The sequence below is a fragment of the Monodelphis domestica genome, chromosome 2 (genome assembly GCF_027887165.1).
Source record: "Monodelphis domestica isolate mMonDom1 chromosome 2, mMonDom1.pri, whole genome shotgun sequence".
Taxonomy (NCBI): domain Eukaryota; kingdom Metazoa; phylum Chordata; class Mammalia; order Didelphimorphia; family Didelphidae; genus Monodelphis; species Monodelphis domestica.
In genome coordinates, this window is record NC_077228.1 from 21580987 (window position 1) to 21596348 (window position 15362).

Below are 15362 nucleotides of genomic sequence, written 5' to 3' on the forward strand. Positions count from 1 at the left end.
GGTGGCTGTGATGGCTGCTTTGTGAAGTGATGCCGAGAAGATCCCACCAGGGAGCCCCTTGGGAGGAGATCCCAAGTCAGGCCAAAGCAAATACAGACTTGGAAGATGGCATCGAATCCCCTTTTCCTGAAGTTTATTTTCTCTGGGCTCAGACTTGATGTAATTTATTTTTCCTTCGGTGGAAAGATGGATTCATGAGTTGGAAAAGCAGTTTTCTGTTTTAAGCTTTAAATGTTCTAGTCATTGAAGTTTCTGTATTTATGTGTTTATATCAAAGAACAGCTAGACATTCACAGACTGGGAGGAGGGGACACCTAGGCCAGACCTAAAAGGCAAAGAGTTTTAAAGGCTTGAAATTAGAAACAAGCACTTCATTGATTATATAGAAGCATTTTTTAAACCCTTACCTTCCATCTTAGAATCGATAACGATGTCTTGGTTCTAAGGCAGAAGAGTGGTAAGGGCTAGGCACTGGGGGTTAAGTGACTTGTCCAGGGTCACACAGTATAGAAGCATTTTTTTTGTGAAAGATTCGGTCATTTTTTAATCATTTCTGACTCATTGTGACCCCACGTAGGGTTTTCTTAGCAAAGATACTGGAGATATTTACTGTTTCCTTCAGCTCATTTTACAAATGAGGAAACTGAGGCAAACAGGGTTAAATAACTTCCTAGAGTCATACAGCTAAGAAGAGTCTGAGGTCAGATTGAACTCAGGAAGATGAGCCTACTGGACTCTAGGCCTGGCACTCTCTTCCACTGCTCCATCTAGCTGCCCTAGAGATATATTACTAGCATGTTTATTTGACAAACAAACAAAAAAAGCAGTTATCTTGGAAATGTGGAAAAGAATTAGAAGAAAAAAACATTTGGGTCTAGTTTCAATTTTGCTCTATTCTGCTTATTTGACATGACCTTGGGCATGTCATTTCCTCTTCTGGAAAAAAAAAAGGATAGGACTGACTGATCTTTCACCTTCCTTCTAACTAGTAAATGTAAAAAAAAAAAAAAGCCAAGTTTTTTTTTTTTTAATTTTAGAATTGATGGAATGCTTGAAATGAGTGATTTTGTACATCATGAGATGATGGTATCTGACATTCTGTAGCTAAAGGAACTTCTCTGAACCTCAGTTTCTTTATCTGTAAATAGCAATAATAAAAGTAAACTGATCATAGGGTTTTCATGACCAGGTATGGACAGATTGTAAAGTTTCGTATCAATATAATTTTATCAGGCTGCTTAGATGTGCCTTAAAGCCACAGACAGGCTATGAGACCTCTGTGGTCAGTGGACCGAGAACCTATAAATGATCATAAGAAGGGACCTCAAGGATCATCTAGGCTGACCCTCTTATTTTACAGATAGAGGAACTGAGGCACTGAGTAGTGAACTGTCGCTCAGTATCATAGAGTTAGTGCTGGCAGGAATATTGGAGCTCATTTAGTCTAAACTTCTCAAGTACACAGAAGAGAAAATTGAGTCCCACAGACATGGGGTGACTTTTATCATTTGATGGCTGCTGTTTCAGTGAGGAGTATCTAGAAATTTAGCCGGGCTGGTTTTTTAAATGACTCTGAACCAACCCTAGAGACAGGAGGCTCTGGGTTCAAATCTGGCCTCAGATATTTCCTACCTATGTGACCCTGAGCAAGTCACCTAACACCCATTGTCTAGCTTTTCTGCCTTGGAATCAATGCTCAGTATTGAGTCTAAGATGGAAGGTGGGGGGTTAAAAAAATAAATAAATGACCCTGGACAGAGCACTTAACCTTTGTTCGCCTGAGTTTGCTCATCTCTACTTCCCAGTGTTGTAAAGATCAAATGAGATAATACTAGTAAAGTGTTTAAGCACAGTTCCTGATACATAGAGTCAGAATTAGTTATAATAATTCTGTTACCCATTTCTGGCTCCCTGTGCAAATCCTCCCTAACGTAGGCAGGCCTGCCAGAGCTTGTTCTCAGATAAGGCTCTGGGAAAATCAAGAGGCACACCAGGGGGGTCCAAGTAGAAGGCTCAGCTGGTAGTTAACAAAACCTGCACCACTCATCCGAGCTTTTCTTTCTGCCATTTGTCTCCTAGACCCTTCTTCAAAAGCAAGAAACACAAGATAGAAAAAGATGAAAAAATATTTCGAGAAAAACTTGAGGTATGTTGACCCTTAGTGGACAATAGATATCCCAGCAGGCAGAGGATCCGTGACAGAGGAGTTCACAGCCTCCCTCAGAGATGGCCACCATCCTAGACTCCAGAGAAGTCGCAGGGAGTTCCTTGACAGAGATGGAGTAACTTGCCATGGGCTCCATAGCCAACGCGTGTTGAGGTTGCTATTTGAACACAGATCTTCTGGACTCCAAAGCAATATTATATGGCATAAACTCTAAATGAGGAAAGTTAGCATGACTAAAGATAGCATTGAGTATCTGGCCAGTCTCCTATGAGACCAAAATGGTGCGTATGGACCCCGAGGGTTAACTTACGCACGATGGTCTTAACTTTTCACTATTCATTGTGTTATATCGGGGAAGCCATCGTCCCTTGTCCCAGATCCCTTCAGCCCAGTAGAACAGGGTAGGGATGGGATTGGGAAGGCAGGAGGGAAATAACATGGTTCACAGTCAAGCTAAATGGTCATACCTAGAAGTCTAATGAGAAAAGCTTATTGGACAAGACTGTGAAGCATTAGCAAGAGCCATGACCTTGTGAAAACTTATTTGCCTGAAATACAGAGTTTGGGGCAAGGTGGGAGGATAAAGGGGGGAAATTGCTCGTCTACTGCCCAAGAATCATAGAATAAAAAGCGTCCTCAGAAGGCATCTGGTCTAACTCCTGAAGAGGACTCGTGTCTGTAACATCCCCAATCTAGTCTCTGAAGATCTCCTCAGAGAACCCATGCCTTCTAGTTCAGGTCTTCATCACCTCTTACCTAGACAACCTTCTAAATGGTGTTTCTGCCTCAAATCTCTCCCCACTCCAATCCATTCCTACTCAGGTAAGTTTCCTAAGGTCTAGTTAAGTGTAGGAAGCTCCACGGACTCCCAGCTCCCCCCACGTTCAGGTATAATGCCCTCTTCTTGACACTGAAAGCTCTTCCTACCTAGCCCCTACCTCCTTTCTAACCACTTATGCCTTAGTACCATCTGGGTGCTCTTTAATCCAGATATATTGGCCACCAAACTCCAGTCCCATACTCAAGCTTTTCTTCCAGTTGTCCCTTATGGCCTTTCTCATCTGTTCGCTCACCTGTGGCTTTCTTCAAGACTCAAGACGAAGCCTACCTTGGGCAGGAGGACTGTTTTAGTTCCTCCAAGCATTAACGTCTTCCTCTTTCACATGGCCTTTCCCAACTCTGAATAAATCTTGTATATGACTGTTTACATATGGCTTGTTTCTTAGAATGTACACTCCTTGAGGGCAGGGGTTATTTTTGACTTAGTTGTAACTACATAGAAATCACTTAATCATTGCTTCTTAACTGACTTTCTCTTGAACCCATTCCACTCATGGATAGCTCCAGTAGAGTTTTTCATGACATGAAGCCTAAATTTTCTTCTTTGCATCTTCCACCACATTATTCTAGGGCTCTCTGGGACCAGGCATAACAAGTCTAATGGCTTTTCTTAAAAACAACTCTATTGGGGGCCAGCTAGGTGGCTGAGTGGTTTGAGACCCCTGCCTAGAGGCAGGAGGTCCTGGGTTCAAATCTGATCTCAAGCACTTCCTAGCTGGATGACCCTAGGCAAGTCACTTAAGCCCTAATGCCTAACTCTTATCAGTCTTCTACCTTAGAACCAATACATAGTGTTGATTCTAAGGTGATTCTATAAAAAAGAAACAATTCTTCAAATACTTTGAAGACTGCTATGATCCCAGGTCATGGCCAGGGTTTCTCCTACAGCATCAGCAGCTGAGGGTTTCTGGTGGGATGCTACAACAATGAATTCATCATATGTACAGGGGAGGAATATAGAGATCTTAAACTTTAACCTAACCCTTCCTCATCATTTCCCATCCCTCGCTAAATATAATTGGAAAGACTTGGCAAAGGTGCCATCAGGCCTTGGATGCTTCCATTTACAAACCGGAACAGATTTTGGGTTGCCACTCTTGAAGTAAAACTCTTTGTAGATAAAAATCAATTTTATACTCAATATAAGAGCTCCCAATTGGTGTAACGGGGACTCTCTACAAATGTGGCAGATACATGGAGTTCTTTCCAGTAGGAAATTCTCTGGAGCCAAGTTAAACTACGTTATAATAATGTCTCACATTTGCGTCATGCTTCACAATTTCTGAAGTACTTTCACTTGGTTTAACTGGCATTGAACCTGTTCCCAAATCACAGGATGATTTGCTTCCATTTTTGATATATGGAAAGAAGGGGCTCATGAAGTAGGCTGCCCCACATCACACAGCTAGCAAATGGTTAGATACCAAGTACAGTTTCCCCCATTCACATAGCTACCACTCTAGTTCAAGGCCTCATCTCCTATCCCTAGACTGTTACGATGGCTTCCTATTGACTACTCTATTTCCATTCTTGCCACTCTTCCATCTGCCCACCATATTGGCAAAAACAATTCTCCTGCATCACAGCCTTTATAGGCCCTCTACTTCCTCTTGGATAGAAGAATCCCTTAGCCTGGCATTTAAAGTACGCCACATCCACACCCCACAAGTGATCTGACTCTAGCTTACCCTTCTGGCCTTGACATGATTTGTCCTCACATTCAGTGGCTTGACCAAGCTGGATTACCTAACAGCAATATTCCCTGAACTTGAAATTACATCTTCCTCTTCCGTGCATATGCACAGGCTTTCTATTATGAACAGAATGTCCTATAAGTTCACCTTCCTTCAAGGTACAGCTCAAATTGTACCTCTTTTTGACATCTTCCCCAAATCCCCCTGCCCTTGCTCAATGCTCTCTCCCTCTTCAAATACCTTGTTATACGAACCATGTATATTTAAAACTTTCTGCCTCTTCCATCCCTTATCAGAATAACAAAATATGCTTCAAGATGGGACCAGGTATTTCATTGTTTGTTTGTTTTTAATCTGAAGAACTTTATACATTGCTTTGGGGGAGTTATTTAAGGAATGGGAAAAGAAGAGGAAGACTAGATCTACATTTAACTGTAGAAGAGAATTCCATTTTGCAGAAACTCCTACTTCCCCTAAATGTACTTAGAGTTGCCTGGGGCACTGGACATTTAAGCTTGGGCCACAGCCAATATGTACTTATACAAATATTCAGGTATACATGGCTAGATAATGACCAATTATGGAGCCATGTTGTTCCTCAGCAACCCTATTTCATGTTTGTTAGGTTTCTGTAATGGAAATCCTTTTTGTTATACTCTGCTTGCCCACCTTGGGCAGCTTTATAAACCACAGATTGTGAGGAAAGCAGAAGTAAGCAACGTCCAAGCTCTCCTTTCCTACATAGTGAAGTGTGTCTTTCCACAGTAAATGCCCCTTTGATATGTAGAAGGATTTATTTGATCTTTTCATGTTGGATAAGATGGTTTGATCTTTCTATTGCAAAATAGACATTTCAATAAAAATTCCCCAATGACAGTGAAACACTTTATGGATGAAAATCAACTTTCTATTCAGCAGAGGAACTCCCAGTTGGTGCAACTGTGACTTCCTCCCAACATAGCATATAAGTGCTAGTTTTTATCCTACTTCCCTGGTGTTCATTGCTTATAATTCCATATTCTTGATTATTTAGATACTCCTATAAAACAGCTCAGATATCTCAGGACCTCAAATTGAAGAAAGGCCAAAAGGAGGACCAAGAGAAAAGTGTTCTAAAGAATTTCTGTCACTACAACAAAAAAAGTTTGACATCTGAGCACCCACCAAAGGCATCCAAAAAATGTTAAGGGAAGACCTTGAAGACTGATTGGGCAGCATGACTTCCTGATGAATGGTTACCAAAGATAGATATGGCGATGCATGCCTATAATTACTGCTACTGAGAAGGCTGAGACTTGTGAATATCTTGAGTTCCAGAGGACTGCTCTTCAGCAGGGAAAAGATGGGAAGGGAACAAGCATTTATTAAGCCTATTATGTTTTAGGCACTGTGCTAAGTACTTTGCAAACATGTCTTTTGATCTTCACAACAACCCTTGGAGGTAGGTACTATTATTATTCCCATTTCATAAATGAGGGAGACTGAGGCAGAGGTAAAGTGATGATGAGGTAAAATGACTTGCCTAGGATCACATCACTAGTATATCTGAGGCTGAACTTGAATTCATGTGTTCCTGACTCTAGACCCAGCACTCTCTCCTCTGCTCTAGGTAGGTATAGCAGGGTTAAAGACCAGCAGTATCTATATCATGTTCAGCACCAATATTGTAAGTTCCTCAGAGATGTGAAGGAAACAGATTGTTTCAGGAGGCATAAGCCCAATCCAAAAAACCCCAACAAATCAGAAATTGAGTTCTGCTCCTGTGTTTATCAGCACTGAGACCTATCGCTGAGTGGCCACTGAACTTGTAGCTTGAGGGAGACAGGGAGAAAAGACAAAACAAGAAAAGATTTATTAGACCTGGAGTCAGAAAGACCTAAATTCTAATCCTGCCTCACACATTTAATAGCTATGTGTGACTTAGCAGGTTACTTACCCTCTGTTTTCCTCCTCTGTAAAATGGGCATAATAGCAACACCTACCTCCCAGGGGTGTTGTATGAGATAAAATGTATAAAACACTTTGCAAAGTTAAAAGCCCTATGTGAATGCTAACTAGTTATTAATATTTCATGTTTCATGATTTTTGTTTCCATGCTATGTTTTGTAACATACGATGTATTAGTACAGCAGTATATGTATATGATTTATAAATTAAAATGCATATATTTTAGAATGGTGTGCTCAATTTTTTTAATGATGATAAGAGTATGGCAATCAAAAAGCTTAGAACCTAATGGTCTAATGTTTTGCGTGATAACAAAAAAAATGTAAATATATATATATAATTGATACTAATATTCTAACTAAATAATAAATAATACCCCATATTTGAAAAAGCTCACAGGATCCTGTAGAAAACCTTATTCCCTCATTCCTACAACTGTTTGTAGAGAACTGTGCTAGACACTGAGGAAAATACAAAGTTTAAATAAGATGCCCTTGTTTTCAGAGATTGACGTCTAGAATATCCAAGAAATAGTCTTCTAGGCCATGAGGCCACTGCAAAATAAGGTAATCGATTCAAAACACATTGAAAAGGCAAAAAGCTCTGGGAAAAAAGGGAACTAACATTTGGCTCTTATCCTAAATAATGCTTCATTCTGTCCCATATCTGTCCCATATCCCAAATATTCTACTTAGCAAAGTAATATATAGCAGGTGTGACTGGAGAAGAAATAGAATTGATTCTTCGTATCTTCAAATTCTTTTCTTATGATGAAGGATAACAGTTGACCAGTGATCATCCGGTTGGTTCTTTTCTATCCCAGTATGGCAAAGAGATTACAATAATTAACACCACATTAATGCCTCCTCTTATGGAGAGGGATGCCAGATTTGCCAATGACCTCTAGAGAAGAACTGCAGGTTATCGATGACACCCACAATAATCTAGTCTTTTGTGGTAATTTTGAAGGTAAATGTAAGTTTCTCAGGGAGCATACCTATACTCAGAAGGTAAACCACTAACTTTGTTTCAAAAATAATTGTGTTTTGGTTTTTAGTTTGTGGGTTTTGAAAACCTTTAACTGGCGATACAACCAAAAACATTCAGATCTCTTTGTTGTTCAGTTGTTTCAATCATCTCCAGTCTTTGGTACCACATTTAGATTGTTCTCAGAAAAGTTATAACGGTTTGCTATTTCCTTCTCTAGCTCATTTTACAGGAGGAAACTGAGACCGAGTTAAGTGACTTGTCCAGGGTCACACAGCTGGTAAATGTCTGAAACCAGATTTGAACTCGTCTTCCATACTCAACACCCAGCACTCCATCCATTATTCCGCTTACTTGTCCCATTGGAAATGTAGTACTTTCATAAAATGATAGATTCTTAGGTTGGAAGGAACACCCAATCTCTTAATCTTGAAGTATTTTTTTTTCTAAATTACCCAAATCAATGATCATCAAACTTCTACTTAACTACCTCCAGTGATGGGAAACTCCCTACTTCAAAGGTAGCCTGTTCCATTTAGGGAAAATGCTATGTTTTATTGCTTTTTTTTAAAGCACAGATATATACTATGGTTTTCTTTTATTCTTCTTAACCTTGAGCCAGAGTTTGCCTCTAATCTTCCATCTATTTCACCTCATTCTTTAGAGCAAGGTATCCAGAATATCTCTCCAAGCTCTTTAACATGACAGTCATGCCCTAAGCCACCCCCATATTTAAAAATAATAATCAGAAGATTTAGTTTGAACCTCGGATATCAGCTACTTCCAATCCTTGATTCTCCACTTGACAGCTGCAGACTTTAGAGAATAAAACTGTTGCCAATGATTACAGAGATGGTGGCGTATATGAGATTCAAACACCAATCATGTAACTCCAAATTCAATGGTTGTATCACATTTTTGTGGTGGGCTAGGGTACATACCTGGAACTTCATTGTGTAGGGAACTCTCTTGGGGAGGAGACACAGCAGATAGCATCTCCTGCTCTATAAAGCAGCTTGGTACTCTGATTAATGGGGCTAAGTGCCTTTCTCTGAATCCCAAAGCCAGTATGTGTGTCTAAGACAAGACTTGAATTCAGGTCGCCCCTAGCTGAAAGCTGTCCAATTATCAGTCCCTTGAGTCATCTCTTCTTTAAGAATATCCTCAGTCCCTTTATCCATTCATTAAAACACATAAATTTGGATCCTCTCACTATTCTACCACCCACTTCTGGGTTTGCTTCATCTTATCAATGCCCACTTTAACATGTGGTACTCCAAACTGATGACAGTATCCTATTTAATTTCTATGACATCAAAGAGATAATTTTAAAATAAAGCATTGCCACATAGTGAAGTTATCTTGAATATTTTTCTCAGATGCCCCCCTAAATTCATGGATTATATATCAAATTTTAATTTAAATGAGATTCAAAAACTTTGTATACAACCATGAAAATACTTTTCCTGATCATCAGTCGGAAAATATTAGTGTTTGGAAATTCTACTCATCTACTAAAATTTGATTGTTTTATGTGATCATCCCTCAGGAAAATCTAAAGGGATTACTTCCTGCCTCATCCCATCATGTAGATTTCAAATGTTTGGTGGGCTTTATTGTTTTTTGCAGGCACCAGAAGTGTTTTTCCTAAGGAAAGTTAAGAACTTCTTGTGTGAGAAGTCATTCCTAATGGTCCCCTAACCATGGGACTTGTCATTAACACCTTGTCAATAAGAGATTATTCCATGGTATTGATGAGGACATTTGGAATTTTGTTAAAAACACACATACCTATGCCCTTTCCAACTGTGATCTTTTAATATACTACAGTCAATATTTCCACATATATTTATTTAACAAGTTGGAAATTAGGAAGGTCATATGAAAACATCAGGGCTCTGGGTTAATGAGTAGTCTCAAAGTTGAAGCACCAGGTGATTTACATAAACTTTTCTGCACATAGTTGTTCATGAAAAGGGTTCCTTGGAACTTGGAACTTTAACTCTTCTATATGGAAGATTTTTAGTATTTAAATAATATTAGAAGGAATTTACTTTAAAACATTTAACAGTGGAAAGTGCATAAAGTCTTTTAAAAGATATTTAAGCCCTGGAATGCAAGGGATTAAAATGAGAAGGATGAAGTCATAACCAGACACAGGTATGAAAAAAGTTGTCCTCACTCATAACAGAATTACCATCACCTCTACACTGACAGCTCTCATTACCATCACTAGGGAAGGGAATATCCAAAAACTTTCTTCAATATACGCCAACGTCATTCATTTTCACATGGGTCAACAGTACTTGGGTAAAGTCTGACTGATATGTGTGTTAATGGCCACTTTGCAAAATCCCACTAATCAGAGTACCAGGCTGTTTTTTGCCTTTATACTGCCAGAATCTAAATGAAGGTAAGACTTAAATGTATTTTTATATTTCAAACACAGTAAAAAAAAAAGGATTATTTTTAAAAAAAGAACTTTTGGGGGGGCAGCCAGCTAGCTCAGTGAATTGAGAGCCAGGTCTAGAGATGGGAGGTCCTGAGTTCATCTGGCCTCAGACACTTCCTAGCTGGGTGACCCTGGGAATGTCACTTGACCCCCATTGCCTCGCCCTTACCATTCTTCTGCCCTGGAACCAACACATAGTATTGATTCTAAGATGGAAAGTAAGGGTTTTGAATTTTTAAAAAACAGCATTTTTTAAATACTTGCTTTAGTTGTTGTTTTAATCATGCACAATGGATATCATGTCAATGAGATATTTCATATTGAGTCAACATTAAACTTCCCAGAGTGGCATTTTCACCTCTTACAGAGGCAAACTAATGGTTCTACCTAGTCTAATTGGGAAGAAAAGAGGGAAACAGAAAGAACACCACCATAAACCATAATGCCATAGAATGACTATGTTCACAGATAGATATAGGAAGAAAGAAGCTTGAAAACACTCAGTAGACTTCCTGAGGGCAGGGACACATCTTATTTCTCCATCTCCTCTGGAAATTTAATAAATATATGTTGGATTGAATTACCATAAAACTCAATACAATAGGTTTTCCTTGGGGCACCTTTGGAATTGTTTCACTTGTATATTTTTTAGATTGTTTCATCCAAAGTCAGAACCAGGAAAGATCTTAGGACAGTGAATGTTAGAGCTGCTGAGGTAAGAGAGGTACCTTAGAATAGAGAAAAAAGAATGTCAGTATTGGAAAAATCTTAGGAGAAATAATGTTGTTGGAGCAGGAAAGGGACAGATGATAATGATGATGATGATGATATAATATTTAAAATTAAATTATGAGGCTTCTAGTAGCTTTAGTAGCTTTGTTACATCAAAGTAATGATAGTAAAGAGAGGAAAATGTAGGAAAGAGGTAAAGAGTTGATTAGCTTACTACCCTATATGTGATTTGATGAATCCAATAGGGGCTCCTTCAGGTTCCAAGAGTGTGAGAGTCAGAGTGCAGTCTCCTGGTCTCAGCTTTTGGCCATGTTCTCCACCCACTAGCTCTCCCACATCGCATCTCAGGAACCAATCATAGTTCCTTAATTTGCCTGGCACCACCTGGGGGAGCAGTGCCTATGGGATCACTTTCCCCTCTCATTGGTCTCAACTTCCTTTCTCTGAGGGTTAGTCTATCCCTGCACATCTCAATGGTAGATGAGCTCCAGTTCCCTGATTGATTACATCAAAACAAAGAGACATCATGAGGGGAGGCGTTCCCTTCCCACAATGATGATGATGATGATGACTATAGGTTATTCGACCCAAGCATTTGTTTTACAGATAGGAAACTGAAGCCCATGAAGTGCTATCTTCCAGTCGAGCTCTCTTCTCTATGAAAGATCTGAAAGTTTCCATCCCTGAAGCACATACGACCCACTCACACTTTACAGTTTCAGCACAAACATGGTTCACATCCCAGAAACAGAGCGAATATTCAGAATTGAACTTGAATCAATATGCAGGAATTTGTATCTTTATTATTTTAGCATATACTCACCAGTTTGTATGGCCGTCTCTTTACTTCAGCATGTGCTGGTCTGTGCAAGCGCCAACACAAATATTTAGACGTTAGAAGTAGAGAAGTGGAAGGTTGGAGTTTCATTCTTGATCTTGACAAGCCTCTCCTATACTGACAATCTTTTAAGCACCCCCAAGGCCCCTTTTCTAGAATACTTACCCGAAGAGTTTGAATAGTGAACTGGATCATGAACTGGGTCAAAGAACCGCATAACCTCTGAATTAGAGAGGCTGGCAAACATGCCCCAAAGAGGATCAGAATTGTAAAAATTCTGCTGGAAGGTCTAGCACGGACTCTCTGTTCCCACAGTTATATGAAAAGTCATCCCATCAACAACATGCTAATTAAAACATTTGTCACCCAGCCTTTGGTTGACATTCTCCAATGAGGAGGAAACCTCGATCTCACTATGAGAGCCCATTCTACTTCTGAGTAATTCTGATTATTTGCATATGGGCAGTTATATGGCAAAATAGCTAGTGCTGGGCCTGGAGTCTTGAAAATCTGAATTCAAATTTGACCTCTGACACTTTCTGGTTGTTATCCTGGGCAAGTCACTTCACCCTGTTTGCCTCCATTTCTTCATCTGTCAAATAAGTTGGAGAAGGAAATGGCAAACCACTTTAGTATCTTAACTGTGTGACCTTGTACAAGTCACTTTAGCTGTTGACTTTGGTTTCCTCATCTGTAAAATGAGCTGGAGAAGGAAACAGCAAACCACTCCAGTATCTCTGCCAAGAGATCCCTACAAGGGATCATGAAGAGTTAGACAAAAATGAAAAAAACAACTGAATCATGACAACAATTATTAGAAAAATTTCCCTATGTTGAGCCTGAATCTACCTCCTTCCATCTTCTCCCACCCAGGCTCCTGGGTCCTACCCTCTGGGGCCAAGCAAAGGACTAGCCTCTCCTCCCCAGAAGACCTCTCCAGACACTTAATGGTGGTTATCATTGTATTGAGAGCTGGAAGAGACCGCAGGAATCATTGTTCACCTCTTTGCTATATACCAGGGAACTTGAGAGTTTAAGTGACTTATCCACTGTCTCATTTGGAAAGAACTAATAAGCCACCTCAGCCCAATTTGAGTGCCTGTAGTTTTCTGAAGGAGCTTGTAAATGTTGAAAACAAGTTTTACAATTGGTTTGAAGAAAATTCAAAAGTAGAGATCTAAAAGTATAATGTTTGCCCATTAGGGGGCATTTAGGTGGCTCAATAGATTGAGAGCCAGGCCTAGAGACAGAAGAACTGGGTTCAAATCTGACCTCAGACACTTCCTGGCAGTGTGACCCTGGGTGAGTCACCTAACCTCCATTGCCTAGCTCTTACAGCTCTTCTGCCTTGGAACCAATATGCAGTATTGATTCTAAGATACAAGGTAATAGTTTAAAGAAAAAATGTTTACCCTTTATGTAACAAGCATGATCAGAATTTCATTCTTTTTTTCCAAGCCAAATTTTATCCAGCCTCACTGGGTAATTCAGGCAGGACATGGGCTACAATTGGCAACAGTAAACAACAACTTTCAAACTCCCTCCTCCATAGGCTACCAAAACCATTAAGTCACTAGAAAACCCAATGAAGAGTCTTTATGCTTTAAACAGGGGAAGTTTAGTGTGAGAGTGGACACAGTCCCATTGAGGAAGTGAAATGGAAACTGCAGAATTCAGTGGAAGATATCCTCAATAGGAAAGGAACGTGGGCTCTTTTGGGGAGCCCACCGCAGGGCCGTAATCCAGATCCAGTTTGCCTGAAAGACTGGTATCCAACACAACTGGTTTCGGAGTGGGGGAGGAAGGAAACAGGGCAGGTCCTGAGAGGCCCCTGGCATTGGAGACAAGAGAGATGCTTGTGGCACGTTTCTGAAGCTATCCACTCCTTCCCCACTGGACAGGCCGGGGATATCAGTGTTCACAGCTATGTATCCTCCGTGTGTGTGTGTGTGTGTGTGTGTGTGTGTGTGTGTGTGCACATGTGCGTGCATATGGGGGGTGAGAGAACCCCCTTTTGGTATTCCAGAGAAGCCCTCTCCAAAACTAAAAGGGGAAGAAATCCCCACCAGCTTCTGAGCCATTCTCTCTGCAACATCTGCCCTATCCCAATTCTGTGTTCTGTGTTGTGTTCTAACAATACAACTTAAAGAAAAAAGGAAAACCAAATTCTGCATTTTTATAAAACTTGATAAAAATAATATTTCAAACTATACAGTCACCAGAAGTATAGAGTTATCACAAGTTCACGCAACCCTCTTGGCATCTCCAGCACCTGCGGCTTTCTGTGACCAGTCTGTTTTGGCTGCTCCATTTGCTGCAGGGCTCTTCCCATCCTTACGCCCAGCATCTGCCTATCTCGTCTTCCTTCGGTGCAGGTACCTTTTGGGGTTTGGGTTCTGGCTTCAGGGGCAGTTTGAGGAGATAACCCTGCTGATCTCCTCTGTGCTCTGTCCCTAACCTTGGGCTTATTTCCCTTAACATCTCCTTTGGCCTTTCCCTTGGCCACGGTGGTGATGGCGGAGGGGCAGGAGTGGTGGCAGCAACCAGTCAGGGGGTCGCTCCTGGCTCCTCTTCTTCACACTGCTTGGGCTCTGGGGAGTTTATCCAGAAGTCCATTCTTGAGGACTCCCTAGAGATAGTCAAAAGAAAGCCGCATCCTCCTCGAGAGGTTCCCCCAACTTTAGCAGCCCTTAATGGCCTAATGTTACCTTCAAATGACTTTGTACTCGTTTTGCCTATAGCTGTCTGTGCTGTTCCCCCAAGTCTAACGTAAGCATCTGGAGGGCAGGGATTGTTTCACTTGGGGTTCTGTATCCTCCCACAGAGGGCACAAAATTAGCCCATGGGGAGAAGGCCACAGATTGAATCTGTGTTTGTGCCAGCAGGCAAGGAAACTCCCTTAAGCAATGCAGAGCATCTTCTCTGCAATTTATGGTCTCCAATTCATGGAGATTTGTCTGGAGCACTGAGAAGTGAAGGGACTCTCCTAGGGATACCCAGCCAGTATGGTTCAGAGGCAGCAAGTGAGCCTAAGTCTTTCTGGCTTCAAATATAGCTCTGCCATGAATACACAGCAGATTTGTTGTTGTTGTTGTTTTAACCCTTACCAAAAATTCTGTCTTAATTATCAATTTGAAGACAGAAGAGTGGCAAGGACTAGGTAAATAGGAGTTAAGTGACTTGCCCGAGGTCACACAGCTAGGAAATGTCTGAGGGCAGATTTAAGATACTCTTTTCTTTACATCTCTATTTCTTCAGTTTTTAAGCAACTACAAATTCTATTTATTGATACCCTAAAGGTTGTGATTGATGAATTTCCTCTTCTTTCCCAATTCTTCAAATTGTTCAGGCAGAGAATTTTTATCTGGAAGGGTTAAATAAATACCACTGTGTCCAATTCCCACCCCTCTTTTGGGGGAGGGGGGGGCAAAGAACCTCCTACAAAAGGGTAATGACTTCTCTAGTTACAAAGGAAATAAGCAGCTAAAAGATTTGAACCCAGGTCCCATGAATGCTAATTAAGTGTTCTTGCCCCAATTCCATTCTATTAACCCCTGGGATGTTTGCTAGAATTTAGAGAATAGGACATCATGGACTGTGGAAATAGACCAACAAAGATAAAGGTCCATTGCAAGTCACTGTTCTTCAACAACTCTGAAGTCTGAAGATGGGCCCCATAACAGCATGGTACATCAGGGAGAAGAC

At 40.6% G+C, this 15362-nt stretch overlaps 1 protein-coding gene across 1 annotated transcript in view; it reads left to right on the forward strand.

Moving 5' to 3' along the window:
- Nucleotides 1-6876, forward strand: part of FYB2 (FYN binding protein 2) — a 69475-nt gene extending 62599 nt beyond the window's left edge. The window contains exons 15-16 of the mRNA XM_007480524.2: nucleotides 2080-2146; nucleotides 5735-6876. Coding sequence (XP_007480586.2) covers nucleotides 2080-2146; nucleotides 5735-5746 — 79 coding nt within the window. The 3' untranslated portion in view covers nucleotides 5747-6876. The remainder of the gene's footprint in view (nucleotides 1-2079; nucleotides 2147-5734) is intronic.
- The last annotated feature ends 8486 nt before the right edge of the window (nucleotides 6877-15362 follow it).